The sequence below is a fragment of the Pseudocercospora fijiensis genome, assembly GCF_000340215.1.
Source record: "Pseudocercospora fijiensis CIRAD86 unplaced genomic scaffold MYCFIscaffold_3, whole genome shotgun sequence".
Classification (NCBI taxonomy): Eukaryota; Fungi; Ascomycota; class Dothideomycetes; order Mycosphaerellales; family Mycosphaerellaceae; genus Pseudocercospora; species Pseudocercospora fijiensis.
The window spans coordinates 3031133-3054989 of record NW_006921534.1 but is presented as its reverse complement, the minus strand read 5'-3'; the positions used below and the strand labels follow the sequence as shown (position 1 = coordinate 3054989).

Here is a 23857-nt window from a genome sequence, read left to right as displayed (position 1 = left end):
GTAGAAATTACTATATTCCTAAAGCCCTTTGGAATTTGAAGTATATTTCAACCAAATTCATTAGGGGAGTTGCTAGCAACTCGAGGTTAGGGGTGGGACAGGGGTAAAAGTGGGTCGAGCCAATCAGCGCGAGTTGCTAATATACAGACACCTTGCAGAGGCGGTGGCGGTATCTGTCTAGTACGTGCACGTGCATGTCTTTGCCGCCGCCATTCGATCGTCAACGCCCGCTTCTGCGTGTGGTGCTAGCGGAGCGGTGCTCGATGGTTGTTGCGTGAAGTGAACTTTGCTGTGGCGGACAGGCCCAGCGCAAATGTGAGCAGGAGTTTGTCATGATATTCGCTCAGTGGGGTCTGCCTCGCATGTGACGGGTAGAACTACCGCACGAGAGCTTTTGCGACGAATCTGCTGTCTACCACCACCAACTTCCCGTCACCAAAGCAGAGCACGCTGCACCTTTGAGAGAACGCTGCAGTGACTCGCGGTCATGATCATCGGCTGAGCTGCACGAGCAAGCCAGCCGCCAGCAAGCAGGATACAGAATGCGTCCTTGAGTAGCTCCCGACCTACTCCTTCATTCACCCACACACGCGCATCCTCGGCCGCTACAACCCCCGAGCAACCATGTACGTCTGCAACATACCATCGGAAGTGGCGGGGGAAGAGGCGTGAGGTGTATGCTGATGGGCGGCGGGTGGTAGGAAGTTCGGAAAGCATATCCAGAAGCGACAGCTCGACATACCCGAGTATGCAGCCAGCTTCGTAGACTACAAGGCTTTGAAGAAGGTGATCACATCGATATTGTTCGACAAGAGCTTCATGTTGATACGCCATGGTAGCTCATCAAAAAGCTGAGCGCAACGCCAGTTCTCCATGCACTACAGCAAGGTCCGAACGGCGAGCCACTTCAGGACTCTCAAGCTTCACTGCAAGCGAACAAGGCCACGTTCTTCTTTCGTCTGGAAAGAGAATTGGAGAAGGTCAACACTTTCTACCTACAGAAAGAAGCCGAAGTCAGTACCACGCTGCGCGTGTTCCAGTGCCGCGCTCTAACACTATCATAGCTCAAATTGCGCCTCCGAACATTACAAGACAAGAAGAGAGGCCTTCAATCACGAGCAACAACAGCCTCCAAATTATCTTCCAGCTATGTCACGCTAGATGAGGGCTTCCGTCTTTTCAGCAGTGATTTGGACAAGCTCCAGCAGTTCGTGGAGGTCAATCAAACTGCATTTTCAAAGATCTTGAAGAAGGTGCTTGTAATTCTTAACATTGATTTGCGTTGAGCTAACTTATAGCAGTGGGACAAAACGTCAAAGGTGCTTCTGACCCGATATCTCCGTCTTCATTTGTCAGTACTGACCACATTGTAGTCTCGCACAAAAGAGCTGTACCTATCGAGAGCGGTCGATGTTCAGCCCTGTTTCAATCGCGATGTCATCAGCGAGTTGTCAGATCAGGCGACGACCGGCTTGCTTGAGCTGCAAGCTTGGGCGGAGGGCGAAAAGCTGCAGTATTCACCCGCTCCAGAGCTCGAAAGCAGACAGCAGCCTGTTGCGCAAGATGAAGAGATTGAAAGCCAAGTCATACAAGCGATCAACGCCGGCAATGTGGGGCTGGTCCGCGAATGGTCCTCTCGAATCACTACCAATGACGAGGCTAAAGAGCGAATCAGTCGCGTATTCCTGAACACCGTAAATACCGCGGCCGCTGCAGCTCAAGACGTTCTGTACTCGACAGATCTCGTGGACTTCAACTACTGCGATCCCATCAATGAGCGCAATTGCATACATGAGGCAGCAGCCAGTGGCAAGATTAGCGTGTTGATCGCAGCCCTCGCGAAAGGTGCCAATATCCGATCGCCAGATGTCTATGGCAGGATACCGTTGCACTATGCTTGTATGCACGGAAGGGTGGATATGATCAAGATGTTGGTCGATGCTGCACCTGACACAGTCGACTTCAAAGATCTGGACAACTTTTCGCCGTTGATTTACGGAATTGTGCATTCGCAGCCTGGCAGTGTGCAGGAGATGCTTCAGTTCGGAGCTTTTGTGAATCCCACTGGCAGCACCGATCACATCCCTCTGAACCTTGCCTGTCAGTACGGCTCGGTTCCAATCATCGAGCAGATCATACGATTTCGACCACAGATATTGCCGGACGCTGAAGGTCTCTTTCCGCAGCATCTCGTCGCACGCTTTGGCCGAGATGATCGAATATTAAGCATGTTGAAAGACTACGGAGTAGACATGGACCAGCCAGACAAGCTATACCAATGGACTCCCATCTTCCATGCAGCTTCGGAAGGCCACCTCCATACCGTCAGACAACTGCTTGAGTTTCACGTCAACCCTGCAGTCCTCGACGAGAAGGATCTGTCTGCGATGTACTATGCTGCATGGGAAGGCAGACTAGACTGCATGCAGCTGCTTGCACAGTCGGGTGCAGTGAATGCGACTGCTCGAGACCCTATGGAATTTCAAGCGATACCTGGAGAGCCTCCACCACCTCTGACTGGTGGCACACCAGCACTGTCAATATCGGACCCCGAGAACATCCCAGATCTTAGCCTTCCTCCTCCGATTATCCCACTCAGGCGCTACGGGCATAACTTCCTGGACACCACTAAGACATTCATTCAGCTATCCTTTGGAGATATCGATGGCGATGCGATCGAGTTCTATGGCGACAGCAAATACCCCGCGGCGCGGCTTACCATCACATCGAAGTCTTCTGACCTTATACCTCGAAACCTTCCTCTGCCTGTACAAGACGACCTCAAGAACGTCTCCTTTCAGATCGAGAATCTTGACGCTTTCAGCATAGACTTCGACATTTTCCCGACATTTGGCAGCAAGGTCATCGCTCGTGCCGCAGCGTCAAGTCGCGTCTTCAAAGGTAGAACCAGCAGCTCTGGCATTTGGCATCTCGAGCTCTTCGATCCTCGACTACGAGCAATCGGTCGTGTGAGTTTCCGGTATCAAGTTGTCACGCCCTTCCATGGTGTTCCGCTGGAGATCACGCATTTCGCGACGTACTGGAAAGCTACGAGCCAATTCGAGGATCATCCAAGCAACTTGATCACAGGAAGCAGCTTGAGCGGCGACTTCATTCGGCTCTTCGTACAAGTCACCAGTGATGGTGTTCCTGTTCTATACAATGACTGGGCCCTACCTAGCAGCCGAAACGACCTTGTTAGCCGACTGACTTCTAAAGAATTTGAGGAAGCCGGCTTGGCAGCTGATCGCGGTTGTGGCGTCATCCAAGGTCTTGTTGGCTCCGGTATTGATCGCGACAACCTGGCGGCTGCACAGCTCCAGGTCGCGCGAAGCTACGCATCTCTCGCAGATGCTCTGGCACTTCTGCCGGCTGATTTGCATCTCGAACTCCACGTCTGCTACCCGACCCGCCAGGAAGAGGAAGCGTTGCAGCTTGGCCCCACGCAGAGCATCAATCTGGTAGTGGAAAGCATCCTCAAAGTCGTGTTCGACCATGCACGGGCACTGAGAGAATCGAATGATGGTCCACAAAGAAACTTTGTCTTCAGCAGCTACAATCCAGAGGTCTGCATTGCCTTGAACTGGAAACAACCAAATTGTAAGATGAAATTTGCCTATTATCGCGCAGACGCCTACTAACTCTGCAACTAGATCCTGTACTTCTGTGCAACGAGCTCGGCGTCGACTCTTCGGTCACGAACGGCCTACGCCCCACCAACCCTTCGATGGTCTCAAATTGCGGTCGCACAGACATGAGCATCAAGGAATCCGTCCGGATTGCACAAAGCAACAACTTCATGGGCCTCATCTGTACCAGCAGGTTGCTAGAGCTTGTACCAGCACTCGTATCGTCGGTCAAGGAGGCCGGCCTCGTGCTGATAGCGGACTACAGCCGCGACCCAGTGCGCCAACGCCCAACCGTCCTAGGCCTAGCTAAGGGCGTTGATGGTTTGCTCAGCAGCAATGCTGTCTTGAGATTCAGAGACACAGTTGAACAGTAATTGGAGAGATGCCGATTGCCCTCATCACGAGGGGACTACGCGTTGTTGATAATGATGATGCATGATCATGGGAGGCCATCTGAGCGAGGCGTTTGTGGCGGGGTGGTGGGGTGGCAGTTCGAGATACCAATTTGCAGCATCCACGGAAGAGGCATTTGTCATGTCTTCGCAGATCAATGCGGCAGAGAGCTGCGCCTAATCAAGATAGACATGTCGAGTATGATGAGAAAACCAGAAAAGTCGTGTTCCTCTTCAAGCTCCTTTCAACTCATACCTCGCCTTCTGCAGCTCCTCCAAATCCAGCGGCGCGAGCTGCTCCCTCACAAAAATTGTCACCCCAAATATTATCGCAGGCAGAATCTCCCTCCCGGCATCTTCCAAATTCCCCTTCCGATAACTCAAAGCCGCCGCAAGTCCCAACACCGCAACGAGAGCCCCATTCAACCACGGCAAATACCTCTCCACAGGCCCCTTCGCAGCCTCGATCTGATACTGCGGTATCTTTCCCCTCCTCGCTGGCTTCTCAATCGGCATGTAATGCAATATGTATCCCGAACATGCCAGACTCGTTGCGCTCAGCAGGGACAAAAGTCTGGCGCGGGCGCTGGATGCTGAGGCGAAGGTTGTTGTGAGGGAGAAGAGGAGGGCGAGGAGAGGTAAGGCTAGGAAGATTTTTCGGTAGAGATTGTTCTTTGCGGTGTCGGAGGTTTGGAGGTCGGAAATCAGTTTCTCTTGGTGTTCTTCGTCGAGCTCTGAGGAGGAGGAGTCTGAGGAGGGGTATTGGAAGGTTTTGCGGAGGCGGGTTGCCGCGCTGCGGGTTGACATCCTTTTTTCTTTTGGTAGGTGGTGTGTGTGTGTGTGTGTTATGGGAGAGGGGGGGAAATGGGCATCGTGAGGGTTTGTTGTGTGTTGATACTCAAAGAGAAAGTTGGAAGGTAAGGTCAAGGTGAAGGTGCGTCACATGTGAAAGAAAGGTGTTTAGGTTCGGCTTGCCGAGAGGGACAGGTGGTCATAGCTCCCGTGTTTCATGGACGTAAGGTGACAAGATTGGACTTCATTTTCTTTGGATTTCTCGTCGATCTCATTACATTACAGAAATGCCGGACCGCTCAGATCACTTCTCATGGTATTGCCTTTGCTTGCACTTCCACCAAGGGGCGGAATCAGTCCAGCACCTCTAATATCCTCACCATCGCTTTCCTCGGTCAACCAGCACGGATCTCGCTCGCTGCCAGCTGTAGTGGCAGCGTCATGCTCGGCTCGCATGCTACTCAGCCTCTGCACTTCTTCTACACTCACTGGTCGTCGAGCATTGCCCATTCGAGGTCTGCCTTTATGCATGCTATCAGCGCTGACCAAAGACAGTGGCTCGCTGAGCCGATTACGTCGAGTGCTCGGCATCTTCCTTATTACTGAGGGCGAAGATCGATTGATGACTTGGACATTTTGACTCAGCGGTGAAGATGAGCGCTCGCGTAATTGCTTCTTCAGCGCGCGTTGCTTCAGCCTTTCCGCTGCGCTATTTGGTACGGCTGCACCTTCAACATCTGGCGTGGCCTGTCTAGACTGCTGTCTCGACGTGGGAGGTGCAGAAGGCGGTGGCGGCGTCGGAGAGGCTTCTCCTGGCAGCACAAACGTTCGCTCCTGTCGCGGTTTGGACAGCTCGGTAATCCAGTCTTGGCTGTTCAAGCTGTCACTGGTCCAGTCTCCGGACGAGTCTGTAATCGCTCTACTCGCACGACTCGCTCCCCCAGCCTCATCGTAAAGTGTAGACTTGGTCACTGCGCGTGGGAAGTTCGGCCGGAACGCAGTCCTTATCTTCTGACTGAAACGTCTGGAGTCTCGATGAGGTGAGTCCAGATGATGATGCTGCGGCTCTACCGAAGACGACTCAGAGTACATTGTGAGCATGCTCTTCCCTCTCCTCCCTCGTCTTGCCGACCCAGCTGTGCTGTTCTTTGCCGAGACTTCACCTGTCTGACGCGTGTTGTTCGAGCTGGCGCGACTCCCGTGAGTGAACAGAGGCGACTGGATGTTCGTGCTTGCTCGATTTCGAATGAAACTTTGCCGTTTCAGATCTATGGGTCTGTCGTCTTTGATGCTGTCGCTCCGTGCTACGAGGCGGATGCTTTTTCTATTAGGATTCGCTGACAGAGCCGTCATCGTCCCCAGGGTTGGGACCGAATGACTCGCCGAATGAAGTGATTGTGGTGGCTGAGGAAAGTCGGATGGTCTTGTCTCTTGGCCTAGAACACTCGTGCCACAAGTGCCCAAAGAGACCATGCTACTAGCTTCCCGCGTTGTTGACAGCGCACCGAAACTGCTTCTTGCACGACCATGTTTGCCTGTCGTTCGTCTGGAAGAATGACGAGCTACGCCGCCGCTGTGTATACCGAGACCAAGACTCAGCCTCTTGAGAGGACTCACACTTCTCTTCTTGGAGGGGCTACCTTGGCTAGATTGCCTAGAGACTCGCGCCAATTCTGCAGGCACAGAAAAGCTATCATGCGGTGTGTGTAGCGCGACACTGGCGTGTCCCCATTCAGGTATGTTCTGGTCCGCCCTGATTGCATCTTCGCCAACTCCTAGGCTTGAAGCTTGGCTTACCCGCGAGATTCTTTTGAGCCATCTCGACTTTGGTCTCGCGGGATTCGGGGCAAAGTTCAAAGTGATTTGTGGCGGCGGATCATTCTCCTTCGGAGGCACTGAAGGTGGAACATCCTCGCTTGCACCATGGCCCTTTTCGACATCGCGATGTGTATCTATTGGAACCTCAATAGCGCTGTCCGAGGGAGGTGGTATCGGGCGTGAAATAGTTTCCTTAGATGGCCTTGGTGACCGGCTGACATAGGAAATATTCCGACGTCTTCGACGTACGCACCACATGATTGCAAAAAGTAGCAAAGCAGATGCTGCCACAGTCAGGATAACGATTGCTGCAATGACGCCGCCGCTTAAGCCACGCCTAGGACGAGCTTCAGAAGCAAGCTTGGATGTAGGCATCGCAGTAGACGAACTCGTTTGTGTTGGATTCGAAGCTGTGCTCGTAGTCACAGAGACGGCCTTGACATCAATGGTGAAAGTCTGTGTTTGGCTTTCTTTATCGTCAGGCAGCTTCGCCGTCAATGTTACCTTGATGGTGGAAGCTTGCGTACTTGAAGGCACATCACCCTCGAGAGCTCGGGTATCTTTGTTATACTTCAACCAGTCGGCCGAAGCTGGCAACGAAACTGCGAGCTCGAGATCGTCCCGGCTGAACAGAGAGTCGTCGAAGTGGTAGGTGAACGATTCCCCTGCTGCAGCGGAAAGAGTGCCAATCTGACCCTCGAAAAGAGAGGCATTGCCTGCTGTCAAATTGATGATCGCAGTTGCCATGTTTCCCTGCTTGTCCGTGGCTGTGACGCTGATATTTGCGCTTGAAAAGTCCACCGGTGCTGTTCCAGTGATGGCCAGCGTGGAAGCGTTAAAATGCAGCCAGGCAGGTATTTCAGCTTCCGCATCTTTCAGATCCGCTGGGCTGATGTTGACATTGCTGCTGAACAACTCATTCTGAAGCACTGTGATGTTGACCTTGTCGCCGGCGGTTATATTGACTTCCTGCTCTTCTGGTACAAACACCAGCTGTTGCGTACCTATCGCAATAGTGAAGGAGGCATACGTTCCTGAAAATCCAGCCACATCAGAAGCGATCAAATTGATGTCCCACGATTGTGGAAAGGCACTCAAGTCTGGTGCAATGCCGGAAAACGTGAGCCGTTCGCTATCGAACTTCAGCCACGAAGGCAGAGGTGTATGATCAGATAGAGTCGCGTAATAGTAAAGCCTGCGCTGAATGATGTCGATGAAAGACTCCTGAGTGAAATCGAAATTGAATGCTGTGGATGGCACGAGTGTCACCACCGGCGGCTCGCTACTCGAGAGGTTTGCAGACTCTGCGAGTTGCCTGCTAACATCTCCAGTAAGTTGCGGTGCAGGGTCTACGGACACCACAAGTGTGCATTCCATTGTGGCCGCACCACTACTGTCGCCTGCCAAAAGGTTGAAGGTTTTGGAACCAGCGTCTCCAGTGCCAGGTGTGCCCGTCAAAGTTCTCGTTGCGCTGTTGATCGTGAGCCATGCTGGCTGACCAGCAAGACTGTAGACATAATTGGCGGCGTCAGGCGCAAAAGTGGACGCAGAGATTTGAAAAGTGTATGGTTGATTTATGCGTGCGACTGTCGGTACCTGGGAGTTGAAAGGGAAAGCAACATTCGGTATTGCTGCAGCAATCTCGAACAAGGCGCATAAGGTGCATGACACCCTTGCGAGTATCTGCGCAGCTCTGACTGCCATTATCGCTGTGTGTCAAGGCGCGAAGCAGGTGGAAGTGGTGGATGGCATTGGACCGAGTTATTCAATTCGTCTCGTCTCGTCTCATCGCTGTCGATCGTGCTGGGAAGTTTTGTCAAGGGCGTAAGATGGCGTGCTCAGATTATGGAAAGGAAATGCAGAATCAGCGCGCTCTTTCGCGCGCTCCACGCGTAAAGTGGCCATGCTCAATTCTGGAGCCCTTGCTGGGTGTGGCTTTGAAAGAATGGAAAAGGGAATGTCTTGTTCTGCGAAGCAAGGGATATGCACTGATGCTACCAATCCTTCTAGCTGCTGTGAAATAGGATAGGAATGACTTAGCCTTGCTGCGAGAGCGGGTTGCCTTGTATTCGCCGTGACTCTCATCACATTATTGTGATCTCGCTGGACCGCATTCAGTGGAGTTGTGAGACGAGCGCTCACACATCGACAGTGATGCTCGGGCAGCTGCGCGGAGAAGAGCTTGGCATATGGAGCAGTCGGTAGATGCAGGTGCCGTACACCATGTACCTTCCCGCCTCTCTGGACCTCTCAGAGCTGTGGACGGAGAATTTCAAGCCAGAGGATCGTGGTGTATGTATAGGCAACTGCAGGCCCGCAATTGTTCTGTGTCTTCACGTCATGGTCCCCATGTGTTCGTGCTTTGAAGGCTTCCACTCATCGTTACCTTGTCGGAATGCTGTACCCGGCGTAGCGAAGTCTACATCATGCAGTGGTCTGTACATACAATGGATGATGAGCCAAGGATGCTGTGTGCTGTCGTTCACCGTGTCGTGGCATGTTCACAAGCAGGCCAGTTCGCAGAGGGACACGCCCTCCATGCAAGCGATCAGGATGAAGCGATTCGATTCGATTCGGTGCGATGCGATGCGATGCGATACCGACGCTGATGATTAGATGCGCGATTTTCTGATTTGTGGAAAGGGAAGTGCGAGGCGTGGATGTATGCCACGCCACGCTACGCCACTCAGGCGCATAAGTCGTGGTGGCCTTGTCCCGTTCCTTCGACCTGTTGGCCTGTTGGTGATAGAACTAATTTGTGACACCCAACCACTGGCGGGTACTGCGGTGATTGTACTTGCCTCCTACGGTTAGGGTTAGGGCACTACTACCATTCTGCTGCAGGCCTGTGCTTGTTGTGTTTCTTTGCAACGACAAGGCCACCAAGACTACCAAGAACCATGCCAAGCACATGGCCAAGCACGTTGCAAAGCAGAGCAAACCTTCGTCGATCCATCTTCGAGAAATGAGCACGGCCCTGAGCCGCTTGAACGACACATCTTCAAAATTGCAAGAGCAATAATAATGCCGTGGTCCGACAGCGAGTCTGATGCCGGAGCATTCGTGCTGTCGGAAGACCTCGTGCAAAGCCCATCGCACAAAGCTGCAAGCACGAAAACAGTGGACTTTGGCGGTCTGCTGACGCCGCCATTGCTACTCCACGAAGACCTCGCTGACGGGAATGGAGGACAGGCTTGGCCTGCTGGAATGATCCTAACAAGGTACCTGCTACGGCGGAAACGAAGCGACCTACAGAATGCCTCCATGTGCGTGAGAAGTCGCTCAATGGGGATGAGTTCCTATTATTACTGCAACTAACGCCTCATCACTTGTAGAGTCGAGATTGGAGCTGGAGGTGGGTTGACTGGGTATGATTATCATTCTCCTGTTATTAGTGGCCGCATTCGTTGACGGCAATAGATTGGCCATTGCCATGGGATGCGGTCGAAGCAGTGTACTGCACATCACGGATATGCAATCAATGCTTCCTCTCATGCAGAGAAATATATCGCTCAACACGCTCCAAAGTAAGGTGAGCGCATCAGTATACGATTGGGGAAATGCACGACCAGAAGGCATACCAGAGCACCCAGACGTTTTACTGGCAGCCGATTGCGTATATTACGAACCGGCCTTCCCTCTCCTGCAAAAGACCCTGCAAGATCTGATAGGCCCAAACACCGTGTGCTACTTCTGCTTCAAACGCAGACGCAGAGCAGACATGCACTTCCTCAAAGCGGTGAAGAAGATGTTCGTGGTTGCAGACGTTGAGGATGATCCTGACCAGCCCAATTATGCGAAGGACAATATATTCCTGTAGGCCTATCCATTGGCACCGCCATTCTGATATGCGCGCGACGGCTGACGGTGAGGAAATCAGGTGCACAATTAGAAGAAAGGCTGACCGGTGAATGCTGGAGCGGGCAAGGAACCGCGGCAAGGCTCAGACACGCACGACAGGGGAATAGATACATTGCCAGGCACTGCATATCTGTAATTATCCACCGTATCCTGCGCGTGACAACAAAGCAGAGTCTTCGCGGCATTATTGCAGGACAGCGTGCACGGGTGACGGCATCTCTCATTGCATGAATGCCGGTGTCTGCAAAGTCGGAATCGCGGCTCCATATGGTTGGGGCACATTGATCCTTTGTGGGATGAGGTTGCTTCGGTAAACGTCATTTTCCGATCTTTGATGGAAAGGACGGCACATTGGTGTCATGCGCTTCTTCGCGGCCGAAAAAACGGACCAATAAGATGATGACGGATCGTTGCAGCAAACTTCCAAGTCCTCCAGTGGCGGTTTACGGAGGACAGCGAAACGTGTTGGTGTATACGGTAATAACAACATACGGAGTACTGGAGTCTGGTGTAAACATGCGGATGATGAACTACTCCCGTGGCCGCAGATGCTTGCACCTTGCAGCAGCCTGCAGGGCGTCTGGAGAAGCCACTTGCGTGCTGCGACTCGAGACGTGCGATGCTTGTGCTAGCGGCCAGCCAAAATAGCCGGTGCAGGCCGACGTAGCGCTCATCAGGGCTGCACCTGCAGTCTGTCGGCCTCGTGCACGAAGCTCTGTCGCAATGCCGACCAGCCTGTCAAGGGGTCCACCGTCCACCGTCCACCGGCGGGTTGGCCGGCGTCACTGCAAGCATGTCATTACTGTCGACTTATGTCCAACCATCTTCTGACAGTAGTATCGCTGGTCAGCAAGAGCGACAAAAGGCTACAAGATGTTCATTGCGCGGCTCCAGATCAAGCAGTCGGACTTGGCGAGAAGGCCGGCATTGTTCTTGTGGCCAAGACGCATTCCAAGACAAAGAGAATGGCATCAATGCTTAGCAAGTGAACAGAGAGCCCAAGGCGGCGATCCGGGCAAATTAGATTGCTGGGCGCCAGACTGCCGCCAGTGTAGTGCACTTCTTTTGGACCAGCCAAGCGTGCCGATTGCCGGCGATGAAACTCAAAGCTCGTTCATGTCTGCCCGGGCCCGCCGCTCCTCTCGCCAGCCAGAGGCAACTCCAATAACTAGCCCGTCCCTCCACCTGCCTTGCCCTCAACACCTACGTCTCGCCCTTCCCAATAATAATGCCTCCGCAACTGTAGCTATGGACTCGCGCACCAAGACCATCTGTGGACGAGCACCCAACAGTCACAAGCAACTTGGCCGCATAGCATAGCCTTCTCGAACTATCAACACCCTCCGACCGTGCGCACTTCCTAAAGCGGGCAGCCTTGGCCAATAACGGCCGCACAGCATTTACCTCCCAACAAGCGCTACCATCGCTCTTGAATACACCCGGCTTTGCACTCTCACGTCTCTCTCGACCTGTGCCCCAACCCAGCGCGCCGACATGCGCCTTCCGTGCTTCTCGCGGCCATCCGCGAGCATACCTCTGCACCAAGAACAGCCTCCCAGAGCGCCAAGGAAGAAAAGGATATCGCGACAGGGTAGCAACCAATCGAACGCTTCCCGATGCAGCACGGCTTCCAACTCGAGCATCTCGAAACTACCGCCCTGTAAACGAGCATCCGACCCCAAAATCGAGGCCATGATGATGCCCATACCGGCTGGGGAACCGCGCTCCAGCAGATGTCTACGCATGAGCCATCCAAAGATATATGGCGATATCGTAAGCTCAATGAAAGCATCAAAGGGCTGTCGCGATTGGGCAAGCTTTCCCGTCTTCTATCAGGATGAAGTCGACATGTCTATGTCTGCAGACGAAGTTGCACGAAAACGTGTCTCAGACTACGAACGGAAACTGCGACAATTGAACAGCTTTTCATCAGACGAAGACCACCGCTCGATTGACATTGACATGATCGGCTGATTTGTGCATCGGTCTGCGGCATCACATGCAGAAGCCATCATCACATGATAGACGCCGCAGCTCGTCGGTGCTTTCGGTTTACGGTTTACAAGCAAGCCGCTTGGCACTGTCCGCCCCCGCCTTGGAGTCACACTTACCTTCAAGCCAAGCTTTGCATTATCAAAGAGGAGTACCGACGCTCCTCCTTCCTCTTCGTACCATGAACACATTTGACACTGGTCGGCGTTCCGTACGAATTGACTGGCATGAGTTCGAAGTCGTCCTCAATCAACACCTCTCCCTCAACGTCGCCACTTCTCACAAGTCAATCCGATCCTGGTTATTTCCTGGTCAAGTCGTCCGCCTCGCCACATTTTACTGATAGCAAACTCACTTCTACGACAAAGTCATCCCAGTCGATACGATCCGTTCAACGACTGCTGATGCCGGATGTCACACCGCCTCAGGATGCATTTCATCTCGAGAGACAGCGATGCGCCAGGCGGCGGATCAAGTCTTTCGTCTTCGAAGACGTTCACCTCGACTGGAAAGCTGCACCTACCCTTTACGAGGATCATCCATTCGAGCACAAAGTGCTTGAGATGCATCTCCATTTGCGATGCAACGCATCACGCTCCTACCTCTACCAGGTCCGTGATGACTTGCGGCGGCTTCAGACTCCTATATCAGTATCTACCAACGAGTCCGGCGTGCTCATTATCGATGGCGAGGAAATAGTCGACATGATCGGCTGATGTCAAAATACCGCAATGTCCCTTGATCTACATCGGCAGGCTTCAAGCATGAATCCCACTGCTTCTGATCATCGCGATGCTTTCTGACATCCACAAACGGCTCACGTATGACGTGTGCCTTCAAATCTCATACTCGAGATTGTTTGTACAGTTCATTCCAAAAGCGAATCTGCATTGCTCTGCGAGGCGAGCAAGGCGTCGGTGGCGTGAAGCTGACGGAACGCGAGACGGGCTCGCGAAGAAATACTACTTGTACAGAACTGGTCCCGAAGACCGGGTAGATATAGCTCATAGCGGTTGAGAGCGCGTTGGATCTTTTGTTATACCCTCTGAGCGATTTAGCGACGGAGTTTTGGACGGCAGCAGCTAGATAGCGCGCCTTGGTGAATTAGATGTATGTATAACGAAGACAGCAAAAGTCAACACGATGTCATTTTTTTTTTCAAATGCCTTTCCTTGACACTTTCACATTCATTCAAACCGTTCAGCCTCTTCTGCTCGACCGATTGTTGTCGATCTTGGAGGGCCCAAGACCTGGGCTTGGCGCGAGTACCTCTCGAAGCATCATCAAACTGACCATTGACTTTCACCACAATCACAACATCTCCCATCATGATCATACGGCCGAGTCTTCGCCTTTTGCGGGCGACACCCAAAGTTCGCAATACACCTTGCCGTCGCACCCTCATTGCCGCGCCGAAACCTGGCTCTGGACCTTTGCTTGAGCGCCGCGCCGATCGCGCACTCCCGAGCATCTCGACTGGCATCAACATCTGGATAAAAACGCTTCCGGTCTTCGCACTCGTCGTCACCGGCTCGTCGCTAGCCATTTTCAACTATCAGAAAACTTCTAGCTCGGTCGTAAAGTCTACGTTGTACAGTTTGAGAACGAATGCTCAGGCGCGGGAGATTCTGGGTGATGAAATCTACTTCGCTAGCCAGATACCTTGGATTTCGGGAGAGCTGAATCAGTTACATGGAAGGATTGATATTAGCTTTTGGGTCAAAGGGACGAAGAGAAAGGGATTGATGAGATTTAAGAGCGAGAGGAAGACGAGGATGGGTTTGGTGAGTCCTTTTATGGTAGAGAAAAGTGTGGAAGACGGGAGTATGCTGATTTGCGATGCAGTTCGAGACACTTGAGTGGAGCTTGCAACTGGAAGATGGCGAGAAGATATCTTTGCTGCCTGGCGAAGGTGAAGATCCATTCAAGGAAGAGCTTGGAGAAGTCGCTGCTTGAAGAGCTGTGGCTCCTGACTGCAGTCAAGGGAGGCTTCATGCAGTGGGATATAAGGCGACACAGATGCCAGAGGCAGTGGAAATGGCCTGTTGGGCGGGACCGCCGAATAAAGAGGCTTTTTCGAAAAGCATAGCCACGCCTTTCGGGCTCATAGGGCCTCAGTCACTGCCAACATTGCGGTATGTACTGACGCAGACAACTTGGGCAGAAGAAAACAGCAGCAGAATGCACAGTGGACAGTGGAGAAGGCTTCCGGTATGGGGAAATACTGAGGCCCACTTCAGATGGCGCACAACAGGCTCGAAAGAAGTGCCACAAATACAATCGCCGCTCTTAGAGATCTATGAAATAGCATTCTCGCTCACTGCGGCTCCGTCCTCATCTTGTCTTTCGTGCTCACCTTGCACACAGACCGCGATTCAGCGTTCTGGATGAATATCATCACATCGCGGGGATGCAACCAAAAAACATCGTCATCTCTCACATCGGCAGCGACGACCACAACGGTCCCTATGCATCGGTTGCCAAAGGAACGGCTCTACTTATTTTCCAAAGACCACTTCATGGCAGGCGATGCACTGTAAGGCGATAGGAAGCTTGCCTGCTTGCGGACACTGATCTTCCTGCTTTCTCCTGGTGCAAGACGCGGAGCACGATACGAGACCTTGGACCGGGGATCGGAATAGCGAGAGGCAATAAGACATGAACTCGCCAATGCCGTTCACCGCCCCAGAGACGAAGCAAAGGTTGACACCGACCCAACGGCTGTTGCTTTGGGGCAGCGCAGCCGGAATTCGAGACTTGTAGAGCCCGCGCCTACACTATATAAGTAGGCCTACAACTCTACCCGCGAGCGTGTTCATCCATATTGAATTACATGTACTCTCTACATGCGAAGCACATGTCAATTACTATTTTTGCAACTGGCTCGTGCATACCACGTGTCAGCCACAGCAGGTGCTAGCGCGTTCATGCCGTCATCATCGCGACCTTCCACAAAGCCAGTGATGGCGACCATTCGGACGGTGATTGCAATCAGGGCCTGGGCCTTTACTATCACGTCCCTGTCGGCCTAGCGATCATCGTCAATACCGAAAGTCATCCACCAACTCATGCAAAGATGATATCGGCAGCAGCACGACGGCAACTCTGCCGTCCACTCCCAAATAAACAATGCCAGGCCTTCGTCCCGCCACAGCGAAGATGTTTCTTCGGCATGGGTCAGATTCTTGGGGTTATCTCCAATCCGGCCGAGACGCTTCGCCAACTGAACGAGTCCAGAGAAATGCTGCGGAAGGCTAAGGAAGATCTGGAACTCAGCAACGAAGCCAAGAAGATTCCGCCCAAGCATACCTTCTCCAGGCTACCAGGGTTCCATGGCCGAAAGGCTGAGCAGGCACTGCTGCGAAGGGTTCTGTCAAACACTCCCAAGATGACCGTGTAAGTTTTACAAAGTCTAGGGTGTGTATGTCGACGTTGGTGAGCATGTCTCTCAATATGAGCTCCCACGTCTCGGATGCGCGTACCATTCCTCTGAAGGAGCAAAATATTGATACTGACTTCCTAAATTTGTAGTGTTTTCGGCGCTACCAGCGTGGGCAAGACGGCTTTGTTGAGGGAAGTGCTCGCGACTGATGACTTCTTCGTTATCAAATTCGATCTAAGAATTAGCGGCTTCGCTGATCTGAGAACCCTGTACCTATCTTTATGTGCGCAGTTCGAGAGCTTTTTCCAGGAGATGAACGATGAGGAGATGAACAAGAACATGCTCACTTTCAAGCACTTGAAGCTGGAGTTTCTGGAGAAGGAGAAGCCTGACAATGGAGTTCCTGGGTATCAGATTACTGTTGCCGACTTAGCAAGCTTGATGGAATCTTTGCAAAGTTGTCTTCTCAAGTATTGGGACTACAATGCTGAGACTGAGCAGACCGAGACCGGAGAAGCTAAGCAAGATGATGGAGAGGCAGGTCAGACCGGAGCCGAGATTAAAGCTCGCCAGGTCGATGCAACGCAATCTACAGACAAGAGCTCAGGAGAGACAAAGATCACTAATGCAGACGGACGACATCAAGAGGCAGAGCAGAGGCCATTCAAAAAGCGTCCAATCGTGTTTCTCATGGACGAGGCGCACAAGTTGCCGGCTTTGGTCGACGATCAGCTCAGCTTGAAAGTCTTTCTCGACACGCTGCTTGTCATCACGAAGCAAGACCGCTTGTGCCATGTAGTTCTGTCGACGAGCGACTCCTTCTTCCACCACTTTCTGCGAAGCATGAATGTGGGTCACCATGCGCAGATCATGACAATTGGCGATGTGCCCAGGGAAGAGGCGCAGACATTTTATCATGAGCACATCCTACCGTCTCTGCCAGATGGGATGCAAAGCAAGCTGACTTTTGACGAGCTTTATGATGCCTTTGGCGGCAAGCTAGCTCACCTCAATGACTACGTGAGCAGCTGGAGCAACAATCGAGGCGACATGACTGTCTATGAGTCTGCGATCTTCGTACAGGCCTATACTCTGCTACAATTCCACCTAACTCGCGCTAATTTCGAAACGTACTCACCTTTGTCCACAGCGACCTCCGGGAAGGACTCAGATAAGGATGATGCCAAGTTCTCTCCCACAGACCTCGTTTACGTTATGAAGAAGATGACAAGCACGCCATATTCCATACCATACTTTCAACTCTGTCGCGAAGTTGGCACTGATGCAGTCGACTCTATGATCAAGACCAGGATTCTGGAGCTGAGGTGGACTAAGAGTGTCACCCCTGAGGATACCGCTGCTGAGCGATTGTGGAGCGAAGACGGGATCCAGAGACCGGTAGTTCTTCCTATGACCCGGATTATAAGGAGAGCTATGGAGATTGTGCTGAAGGAGCTAGACGAGCATGAAATCGAGAGGAATGCTGAGAAGGCCGAGAGGAAGGCCGAGAAGGAGAGACGAAAAGCCGAAGAAAAAGATAGGAAACGGGACAAGGACTAGACGAGGCGAGCAATGGGACTCTACCTTGATAGTCACAGGTGCTCTGCCCGTGACAAATTGTGTCCAAAACCAGGCTTCCAAGACCGGTGAAAACACACGTCTCGAAGAGCTAGCTAAGCCACTTGCCACCAAAGCCATCCGAATAAGTGACAAGAGACCAACAGGGCCACATCTCCGTGAGAATATGTCAACATGAAGAGGTTCCAATAAAAGGCATTGGAAAGTGCTCGAGATAGATATCCGGATACTTCGGCTTGAGCCAGCCAGCTGCAAACTCAGAGAGCCTCTCTTCGGATCTCTCATCATTGAAACTCTGACCGAATGCCCAACTTATCATGCACTGTCGACATTTGGGATTCAAAGTTTGCTGAGGAAGTTGTTGCGGACGACGAAACGGTACTTGCCGGGAGTTCAGCATGCATTGGAGCCAATCTCTCGTGGGCTTCGCCGAGACTTCGACGTGAAAATGATGTTCGGTACCTATGGATTGATTCCCATGGAGCTCATTGTCTTAGACTGATCTGTTGCTCACTGACATTCGAACGACGATGAAAATGCCTCAGAATTTCCTGAAGCCGTCTCCACCAGTGAGCATACTCTGCTTCTTCTGCCCGACATCAGAATTTCCACCTGGCTGCACCCAAGCTTTCGATGCGTCCAAGTTCTTCTCGGTCCCGAACTTCTGCCCACACCACTCCAGCAATGTCTCGACTTCCCTCCTGGCGTCTTTCTCAAGCTCCTGCTTTGCGTTCAAGTCGCCATCGCGCACGGCCTCGACACAATCCAAAAATTCCCTTGCCTTCCTTTGATTCGGCAGCTTGCCCGTCCTGACCCCATCCTTCTCGGCATCTGCTTCATTCTTCTCTTCCTCTGAAGACTTGCCCCAGACCTTTTCAAACACATCAGTCTCACAGACATCAGCATACCATGCTCTTGCATTTTGTACGTCTCCTTCTATCCTATGGAGGATGCCGTGGATCCACATTCCTTCAATTTCTGGCTCGCACTGCATATGCCTTACGAGGAAGTGAGCAGACGCGAGGTCTTGGTTGAGGATATGCAAGAGAGCTTCGAAAGCGGGATGGAGATATAACGTCGAAATGGCATCCGTAAGAGCTGCGTCATTGGGAGAGCTGGTCTCTATGAGAGGCGTTGGAAACGAAAGCAGCTTTTCCTTAATCTCGTCGAATGACAGAGGACCTTTTGCTAGGTAAATGCTTGTCATGTCGTATTAATGGTGTGACGTGAAAAGCTGGGCAGTTGTATAGTAGCTTTAGGTGATGCGTAGAGCTTGATACGGCACACGTCGTATGCCAATTGCGACAACAACGCACGTCTCCAGCAACACCACTGTCTAGAAATTTTCGTTCCAAAACGGCCAAGCAGAATGGTCATCATGACGAGCTTGTAGACGTCATTGACTTTCGAGAAGGTTAGGTAACATGTTGCGAAGACAACACTCGATATGTCAACCGCTATTGAGGAGAGTACAGCCGTCGATGCTGCTATCGATTGAATCCAAGGTGACTATGAAAGTTGGAACATTTCAGACGAAATTCTCAACTCAAATGGGACCTCGATGGCGACGAGCTAGCATTTGAGCAAGAGAACAATAGCGAAGAGTCTTGGAGCCTCTGGCCTGGTTACGGGGACTCTGCAGCAATGAAGAAATGTCTAGACCTTTATCACTCCGTGTAGGCATGCTGTCTTAAGCACTCTCTGCGCTCTCGTGACTAGAGTAATGTCGGCAAAGTGCCGACCACCGCTCGGCTGGGCAAATGGTATAGTCATAGTTGGGACGTTGTCCAGGCATGCTCAACGATGTCTGCAGCAACAAGAATCTCGCCGAGAACCGTCTGGAGGAATGACGATTCGTGGAAGGTGTCTAATTGGCGAAGGTCCCTTCGAGTGCTTTCCAATCACGATCACATAACATGCGAAGACCGCCAGAAGAAAAGATTGTAAGGGGCACTGCGTGACTATGTGATGTCGTTGAATGCAGGTTGGATGAAAGGTGTTCATTAAAATGTCTTCATAGTCTCTCTCATAATGCCGCCAAGGCATTCTAACTTTATTCCTGTCGATATCATATCTGTTCATTCTACCAAGGCCCAACCAGCACTGCAAAAGCAGCAACCAAAGCGCCTTGACTCATCGATCCATACGCCAATGTTGCAGCATTGGTGCTGGAGGGAGAGGAATCGGATCCAGTGCTGCTCGCTGCTGAGGGCGAAGAGTCAGATCCGGTGTTGCTTGTTGCTGAGGCAGCCACAGCCGTTGCTGAAGCTGGGACAGTCACGTTGCCTCCATTGATCGAATCGGCACCAGTTCCAGTGAGGCTTGGGGTGGAGCCATTGACTGGCACAATGTTCTCCTGGTCTGCAAAGTATGTAGGCTTGGCGATGGAGATGGTCTTCTCGTCCAAGTTGTAGAAAACGTAAGCCGCTCTCAGCAATGGGTCGCCGACAGTGAGTTGTTCACCATCTGCGCCTGAAGCGAGATTGATGCTGCAAATAGCCCTGCCATCTTTAGTCGCCAAGGTCGTGGAATTGTAGCTTTCGTCGGTGTATAGAGGCACCAAGATTTCGCGGAGCGGTACATCAACGGTCGTATTCTTGTCGTCCGCTCCGGTGAAGCCCAAGGTAAGGGTGAGATCGTAAGCAGATTGATCGCAGAATACAGCGGCCGAGCCTTGGTAGGTTACGATCAGATCGCTCGGAAGCAATTCTGATACCGCATTGTAGACTTTCTTGGGTAAAGTGATTGCGGCAGCTCCAGAGTCCAACAAGACCGGGTTGGAGTATCCATCTGTGGTGATCTGCGTGCTGGTACCGTTGATGGTCATTGCGGCGGATGAGAGGTAAAGACCTTGCTCGACGTAATCACCGTTCAAGCCGTCGCCTTCTGGGCCTTGACTAGAAGCAGAATCAATTAGCAAAATAGCTCGGAGACGTAGGAGCGTCCCCAAAGTACTCACTGCGTGATAGTCGCCATTGTTACTAGATCGCCTGAGAATTTGGCAGTGTCCACTGCTCCGAAGAGAATACTGCCTTTCTGCTCGACCACGTCGTCCAGATATAGGGAGTACGAACGGGAGCCAATAGCGCCTGATCTATACAGAGCATCGGGCACTGTGGGGATGACATACGAGCCATTGCAAGGCGCATAGCCGTCTGGACAAGCACCAGTCTCCTCGCCTTCGTAGCTTACACCCATAATGCCGTACTGTGCTCCATTCATCACATTGGGCGAGACCTGGACCTCATCGGCGTATCCAATCGTGAAGTTCGTCAATGTTGCATTCCCAACAGATACGGTATCCGATGCGTAGATGCCGTCCACAATGGAGCCATCGCCGTACATGATATGATACTTGGGCGCACCTGTTGCAGGCGCGAAGCTTGAAGACATGTTCCCGTTGAAGGCTCCGGCCGGACAAGTGTAATTCCTGCATGTAGCGGCATTCGTGCTGGGGACCCAAAGATTAGAGCTGCCAGTATCGATCAGGACCTGCATGGACTGTGGAGGTGTACCTGTGAGTCTTGATTAGTACTATGATTTCGTATTCGATGCAGGCCTGGAAGATTGAGCATGTACCGATCTTTACATCGGCAAAGTAGCCACCTTGGCCATTCAACCATTGATCCTCGAAAGTCAGAGGCTCATTGACGGCCTTGGCATGGGCCTTGGTACCCTTCCGAAATGTGCGACTGACTGGCAGCTTGTGGTACCCTTGTGCGAGAGCTTCGGGCAATAGCATCAGCGAAAGGAAGAAGGCCGACATCTTGGCTCGGTCTCGGCAGAGGCTTGGTAGATGCTTGTTCAAGAAATGTCACTGGCATCAACAAGCAGCTCTCGACATTTTGTATTTCCAGCTCCAGGCGTCCAGGAATGCGCCACATGCTCTAGCTAGTCTCAAGATGAAGGATGCACTGTCGCACACTGTCCAATCTTGACAGAGCATAGAACGCGAAGGATTTCGCGGACCTCTTGCCGAACATCATTACTCAGATCAGCCATTCCGATTCCAGAATTGGCAACAGTGGCGGAGGCGAAGGTCCCACTACATGTCAATACGTCGTCCTGTCGTTGGATGCGAAGTGTTTGAAACAAGTGACAGCACATTATTGGGTGGCACATTAGAACGACTTCCAGAGGCTCCAATCTCCAATCATTGCTGCTTAGTCAAGTCGCCGAGCGTAAGGCCTTCTTCAGCTTCCTCCTTAGGCCCTCCCTCGGAATATTCTTTTGAGCTGGAATCCAGGATTAGGGCGGTGAGCGAATTTGTTAGATGAGCCAGTATCCAGAACAGGCAGGCACCAGACTGGGACTTGTTGCTTCACATATCCCTCATCATCGTAGCCTGTCGAGGGAACATCTGAGTCTGTATCTGGTTGTGCAAGACCAAGCAAGTCATCCATACCAAGTCCAGGCGAGGTACTTCCAGTATGTTCGGGCTTTTCTGAGCTCACGAGCGATCCGCCGACACCATTCCTGCAACCTGTTCTCGACATGCGATCTTGGTCCAAGCCATCACGCCAAAGTGTAGACTCCCCCAAATGGCAAGAGTCATATCTCGATGGAAGTTCAGTTCATTGAGATTTGTCCCTTGCTGGCCACTGACGGAATACGCATTTTCCGAGAAATCGCTCTGGCAGTGCCCACCCACGTCTTCCAGTCCGTGATGAGTTAGTAACCAGCTCTTGCCAAAAGTCCTCTGGTACTAAGAATCTAAGATTCTGCCAGTGTGAGAAGATTCCCCAGGCACCCTTGCAGGATTGCTTGTAGCCCATACGCCTTGTGATGTGTATGGCATCTCGGAAGCTCAAGGGCAGTGTGTCTCGCTCCCATTCCTTGCTGGTATGGGTATGGTATAGCATACACTCTATGTATGTACATTACCGCCCGAGAGGTAAGGAAGCGTGCCTTGGCGATCTTGCGGCGAAGACCTCTATCAAATGTTCACGGACTACTTCAGCAAATCAGAAGCAAAGCCGATATCGATAAGTATGCAAGGGCAAGGGTCGACTAGGAAGTAGCTCCTTAGGCTTTGTATGCTTGCCACCGATTATAGCGGTTATAGAAGCCGCTATAATCTCGAGCGATTATAGTCTACTATAACTAGTTATTACTAGACGATTATAGGTTATTAGTATTTATATTTTAAACCTCTACGGCACCTACGGCTCGGCGCTATTACTTTCCTTCTCTTTTGCCTTAGGCCTTATAGTATAAGTTGTTACGGCAGGTATAGAACGCCGGGCCTATATATACTTCCGTAGGACCGTAGATACCTTACTAATACTATACTATTGCCTAACTACTAATCGTCCCTTATATAACAATTAGTAGCTTCGCTTTAGTTAGATCTAGATCCGTTCGAATAGTACCTAAGTACTAGACGAACGGGCACCTTAAAAAACTAAAAAGACGCGACCGCGAGGTCCTATACTAGCGGTACCGACCTATTTACCTAACTATAACAACTATCTACGCTCGATACCGAGACGATTACGATAGTCCTCTAAATTCCGTATATTATCTTCCGTATATATATAGCTATATACCGATAGCCCTCTAATCGATAGCGCCCTATAGCCCTCTAATCGCTAGACTAGGCGGCCCGCCTTCCTTATTTAGGTTTGTTTACTCTATACTAGTACCTACCGAAGCGGGCACTAGTCGAGGCAAGAGCCTATAAGTACCCTAATAGTTCCCCGACTCTAGTCTAGTTCCTTAACTCTATACTTATCCGATAATTATAAGATTATCGAGCCTACGCTTACTTTATAAATATACTAGCTTCCGTATACCCCGATTTAGACGCCTACTCGTTAAACATCGCTTTTTGCTTTAAGGAATTCTTAGCTAACGCTAGTTACGCTAAGTTAGTATACTAGAAGTAGAGAGACCCGTTAAAAGCAGTCGTTACGACAATTACTACTTATTATTAGCCCCTAGAAGAATATATACCGCGAAAACTCTTAGACGCTAGAGGTAGTACTATCCTCGGTTTCCCCTAGGATTAGGCAGTTAACCGCTCTTTAGTTACGGTAGTAGCGAAGACACTAATTACACTCCGTAACGAACTTGCAGTTTTAGATATAATAGGACCTAACGACTTAGCGGCTCCTACTCTAGAACTAGTACTACCCTCTCTAGATATAGTAGTGCCCGCAAGCCCGGATACTAGTCTACTACTACGCTACCGGCGGACGATTTTAGTAGCTAGTACGCGACGAGTTACGTACGTACGTTATAGGTCCTTACCGATCGTTTTTCCCCTAGGTCTACGAGAACTTAGTGCCTTAGAACTGTTAGTCCCGAGTAGCCCTACCTTGTCCTTACCGGTTTCTATCGACCCTAAGTAGCAAGGTCCTAAGTAACAAGGTCCTAAGCCTAAATAGGAGGATATAGAGTAATAGAGCCCC

At 51.5% G+C, this 23857-nt stretch overlaps 11 protein-coding genes across 11 annotated transcripts; 7 read left to right on the top strand and 4 right to left on the bottom strand.

Moving 5' to 3' along the window:
- Window positions 1–194: 194 nt before the first annotated feature.
- MYCFIDRAFT_187402 (uncharacterized protein) lies at window positions 195–4003 on the top strand (the record flags this gene model as incomplete). Its single annotated transcript, XM_007926803.1, has 7 exons — window positions 195–256; window positions 702–786; window positions 840–1013; window positions 1065–1217; window positions 1302–1319; window positions 1374–3600; window positions 3654–4003. 7 exons carry the CDS (start codon window positions 195–197, stop codon window positions 4001–4003), a joined length of 3069 nt encoding a protein of 1022 aa, XP_007924994.1.
- Window positions 4004–4224: 221 nt separating this feature from the next.
- On the bottom strand, window positions 4225–4922 carry MYCFIDRAFT_202992 (uncharacterized protein). The gene has a single exon (XM_007926802.1). It carries the CDS (start codon window positions 4826–4828, stop codon window positions 4256–4258), a length of 573 nt encoding a protein of 190 aa, XP_007924993.1. The 5' UTR covers window positions 4829–4922; the 3' UTR covers window positions 4225–4255.
- Window positions 4923–5092: 170 nt separating this feature from the next.
- MYCFIDRAFT_195433 (uncharacterized protein) lies at window positions 5093–8335 on the bottom strand (the record flags this gene model as incomplete). The annotated part of the gene is made up of 4 exons (XM_007926801.1): window positions 5093–6137; window positions 6431–6486; window positions 6611–6765; window positions 7021–8335. 4 exons carry the CDS (start codon window positions 8333–8335, stop codon window positions 5093–5095), a joined length of 2571 nt encoding a protein of 856 aa, XP_007924992.1.
- A 1320-nt stretch (window positions 8336–9655) lies between these two features.
- MYCFIDRAFT_187400 (uncharacterized protein) lies at window positions 9656–10451 on the top strand (the record flags this gene model as incomplete). Its single annotated transcript, XM_007926800.1, has 3 exons — window positions 9656–9897; window positions 9967–9999; window positions 10052–10451. 3 exons carry the CDS (start codon window positions 9656–9658, stop codon window positions 10449–10451), a joined length of 675 nt encoding a protein of 224 aa, XP_007924991.1.
- A 2246-nt stretch (window positions 10452–12697) lies between these two features.
- MYCFIDRAFT_210860 (uncharacterized protein) lies at window positions 12698–13644 on the top strand. Its single transcript, XM_007926799.1, has one exon. It carries the CDS (start codon window positions 12712–12714, stop codon window positions 13198–13200), a length of 489 nt encoding a protein of 162 aa, XP_007924990.1. The 5' UTR covers window positions 12698–12711; the 3' UTR covers window positions 13201–13644.
- A 168-nt stretch (window positions 13645–13812) lies between these two features.
- MYCFIDRAFT_202990 (uncharacterized protein) lies at window positions 13813–15361 on the top strand (the record flags this gene model as incomplete). The annotated part of the gene is made up of 2 exons (XM_007926797.1): window positions 13813–14268; window positions 14330–15361. The coding sequence occupies 2 exons, from the start codon at window positions 13813–13815 to the stop codon at window positions 14438–14440; spliced, it is 567 nt and encodes a 188-aa protein (XP_007924988.1). The 3' UTR covers window positions 14441–15361.
- MYCFIDRAFT_163165 (uncharacterized protein) lies at window positions 13817–15361 on the top strand. Its single transcript, XM_007926798.1, has 2 exons — window positions 13817–14268; window positions 14330–15361. Exon 2 carries the CDS (start codon window positions 14504–14506, stop codon window positions 14873–14875), a length of 372 nt encoding a protein of 123 aa, XP_007924989.1. The 5' UTR covers window positions 13817–14268; window positions 14330–14503; the 3' UTR covers window positions 14876–15361.
- A 295-nt stretch (window positions 15362–15656) lies between these two features.
- Window positions 15657–17426, top strand: MYCFIDRAFT_195430 (uncharacterized protein; the record flags this gene model as incomplete). Its single annotated transcript, XM_007926796.1, has 2 exons — window positions 15657–15880; window positions 16016–17426. 2 exons carry the CDS (start codon window positions 15657–15659, stop codon window positions 17424–17426), a joined length of 1635 nt encoding a protein of 544 aa, XP_007924987.1.
- A 559-nt stretch (window positions 17427–17985) lies between these two features.
- On the bottom strand, window positions 17986–18651 carry MYCFIDRAFT_135275 (uncharacterized protein; the record flags this gene model as incomplete). Its single annotated transcript, XM_007926795.1, has 1 exon — window positions 17986–18651. One exon carries the CDS (start codon window positions 18649–18651, stop codon window positions 17986–17988), a length of 666 nt encoding a protein of 221 aa, XP_007924986.1.
- A 773-nt stretch (window positions 18652–19424) lies between these two features.
- MYCFIDRAFT_152578 (uncharacterized protein) lies at window positions 19425–21247 on the bottom strand. Its single transcript, XM_007926794.1, has 3 exons — window positions 21024–21247; window positions 20404–20959; window positions 19425–20341 (listed from the first exon to the last, which is right to left on the bottom strand). The coding sequence occupies exons 1-3, from the start codon at window positions 21208–21210 to the stop codon at window positions 19528–19530; spliced, it is 1557 nt and encodes a 518-aa protein (XP_007924985.1). The 5' UTR covers window positions 21211–21247; the 3' UTR covers window positions 19425–19527.
- Window positions 21241–22458, top strand: MYCFIDRAFT_173365 (uncharacterized protein; the record flags this gene model as incomplete). The annotated part of the gene is made up of 10 exons (XM_007926793.1): window positions 21241–21309; window positions 21340–21360; window positions 21393–21514; window positions 21541–21557; window positions 21582–21700; window positions 21727–21969; window positions 21994–22107; window positions 22140–22171; window positions 22215–22226; window positions 22251–22458. The coding sequence occupies 10 exons, from the start codon at window positions 21241–21243 to the stop codon at window positions 22456–22458; spliced, it is 957 nt and encodes a 318-aa protein (XP_007924984.1).
- Window positions 22459–23857: the final 1399 nt, after the last annotated feature.

Bases quoted from the DNA above. Each gene is read 5' to 3' on its own strand.
- MYCFIDRAFT_152578 (XM_007926794.1), bottom strand. From the start codon at position 21,210: ATGTCGGCCTTCTTCCTTTCGCTGATGCTATTGCCCGAAGCTCTCGCA. The intron at 20,960-21,023 runs GTACATGCTCAA...CAAGACTCACAG, and splicing joins CTTTGCCGATGTAAAGATCG to GTACACCTCCACAGTCCATG. The intron at 20,342-20,403 runs GTGAGTACTTTG...TTCTGCTTCTAG, and splicing joins ACAATGGCGACTATCACGCA to TCAAGGCCCAGAAGGCGACG.
- MYCFIDRAFT_202992 (XM_007926802.1), bottom strand. From the start codon at position 4,828: ATGTCAACCCGCAGCGCGGCAACCCGCCTCCGCAAAACCTTCCAATAC.
- MYCFIDRAFT_210860 (XM_007926799.1), top strand. From the start codon at position 12,712: ATGAGTTCGAAGTCGTCCTCAATCAACACCTCTCCCTCAACGTCGCCA.
- MYCFIDRAFT_163165 (XM_007926798.1), top strand. From the start codon at position 14,504: ATGCCAGAGGCAGTGGAAATGGCCTGTTGGGCGGGACCGCCGAATAAA.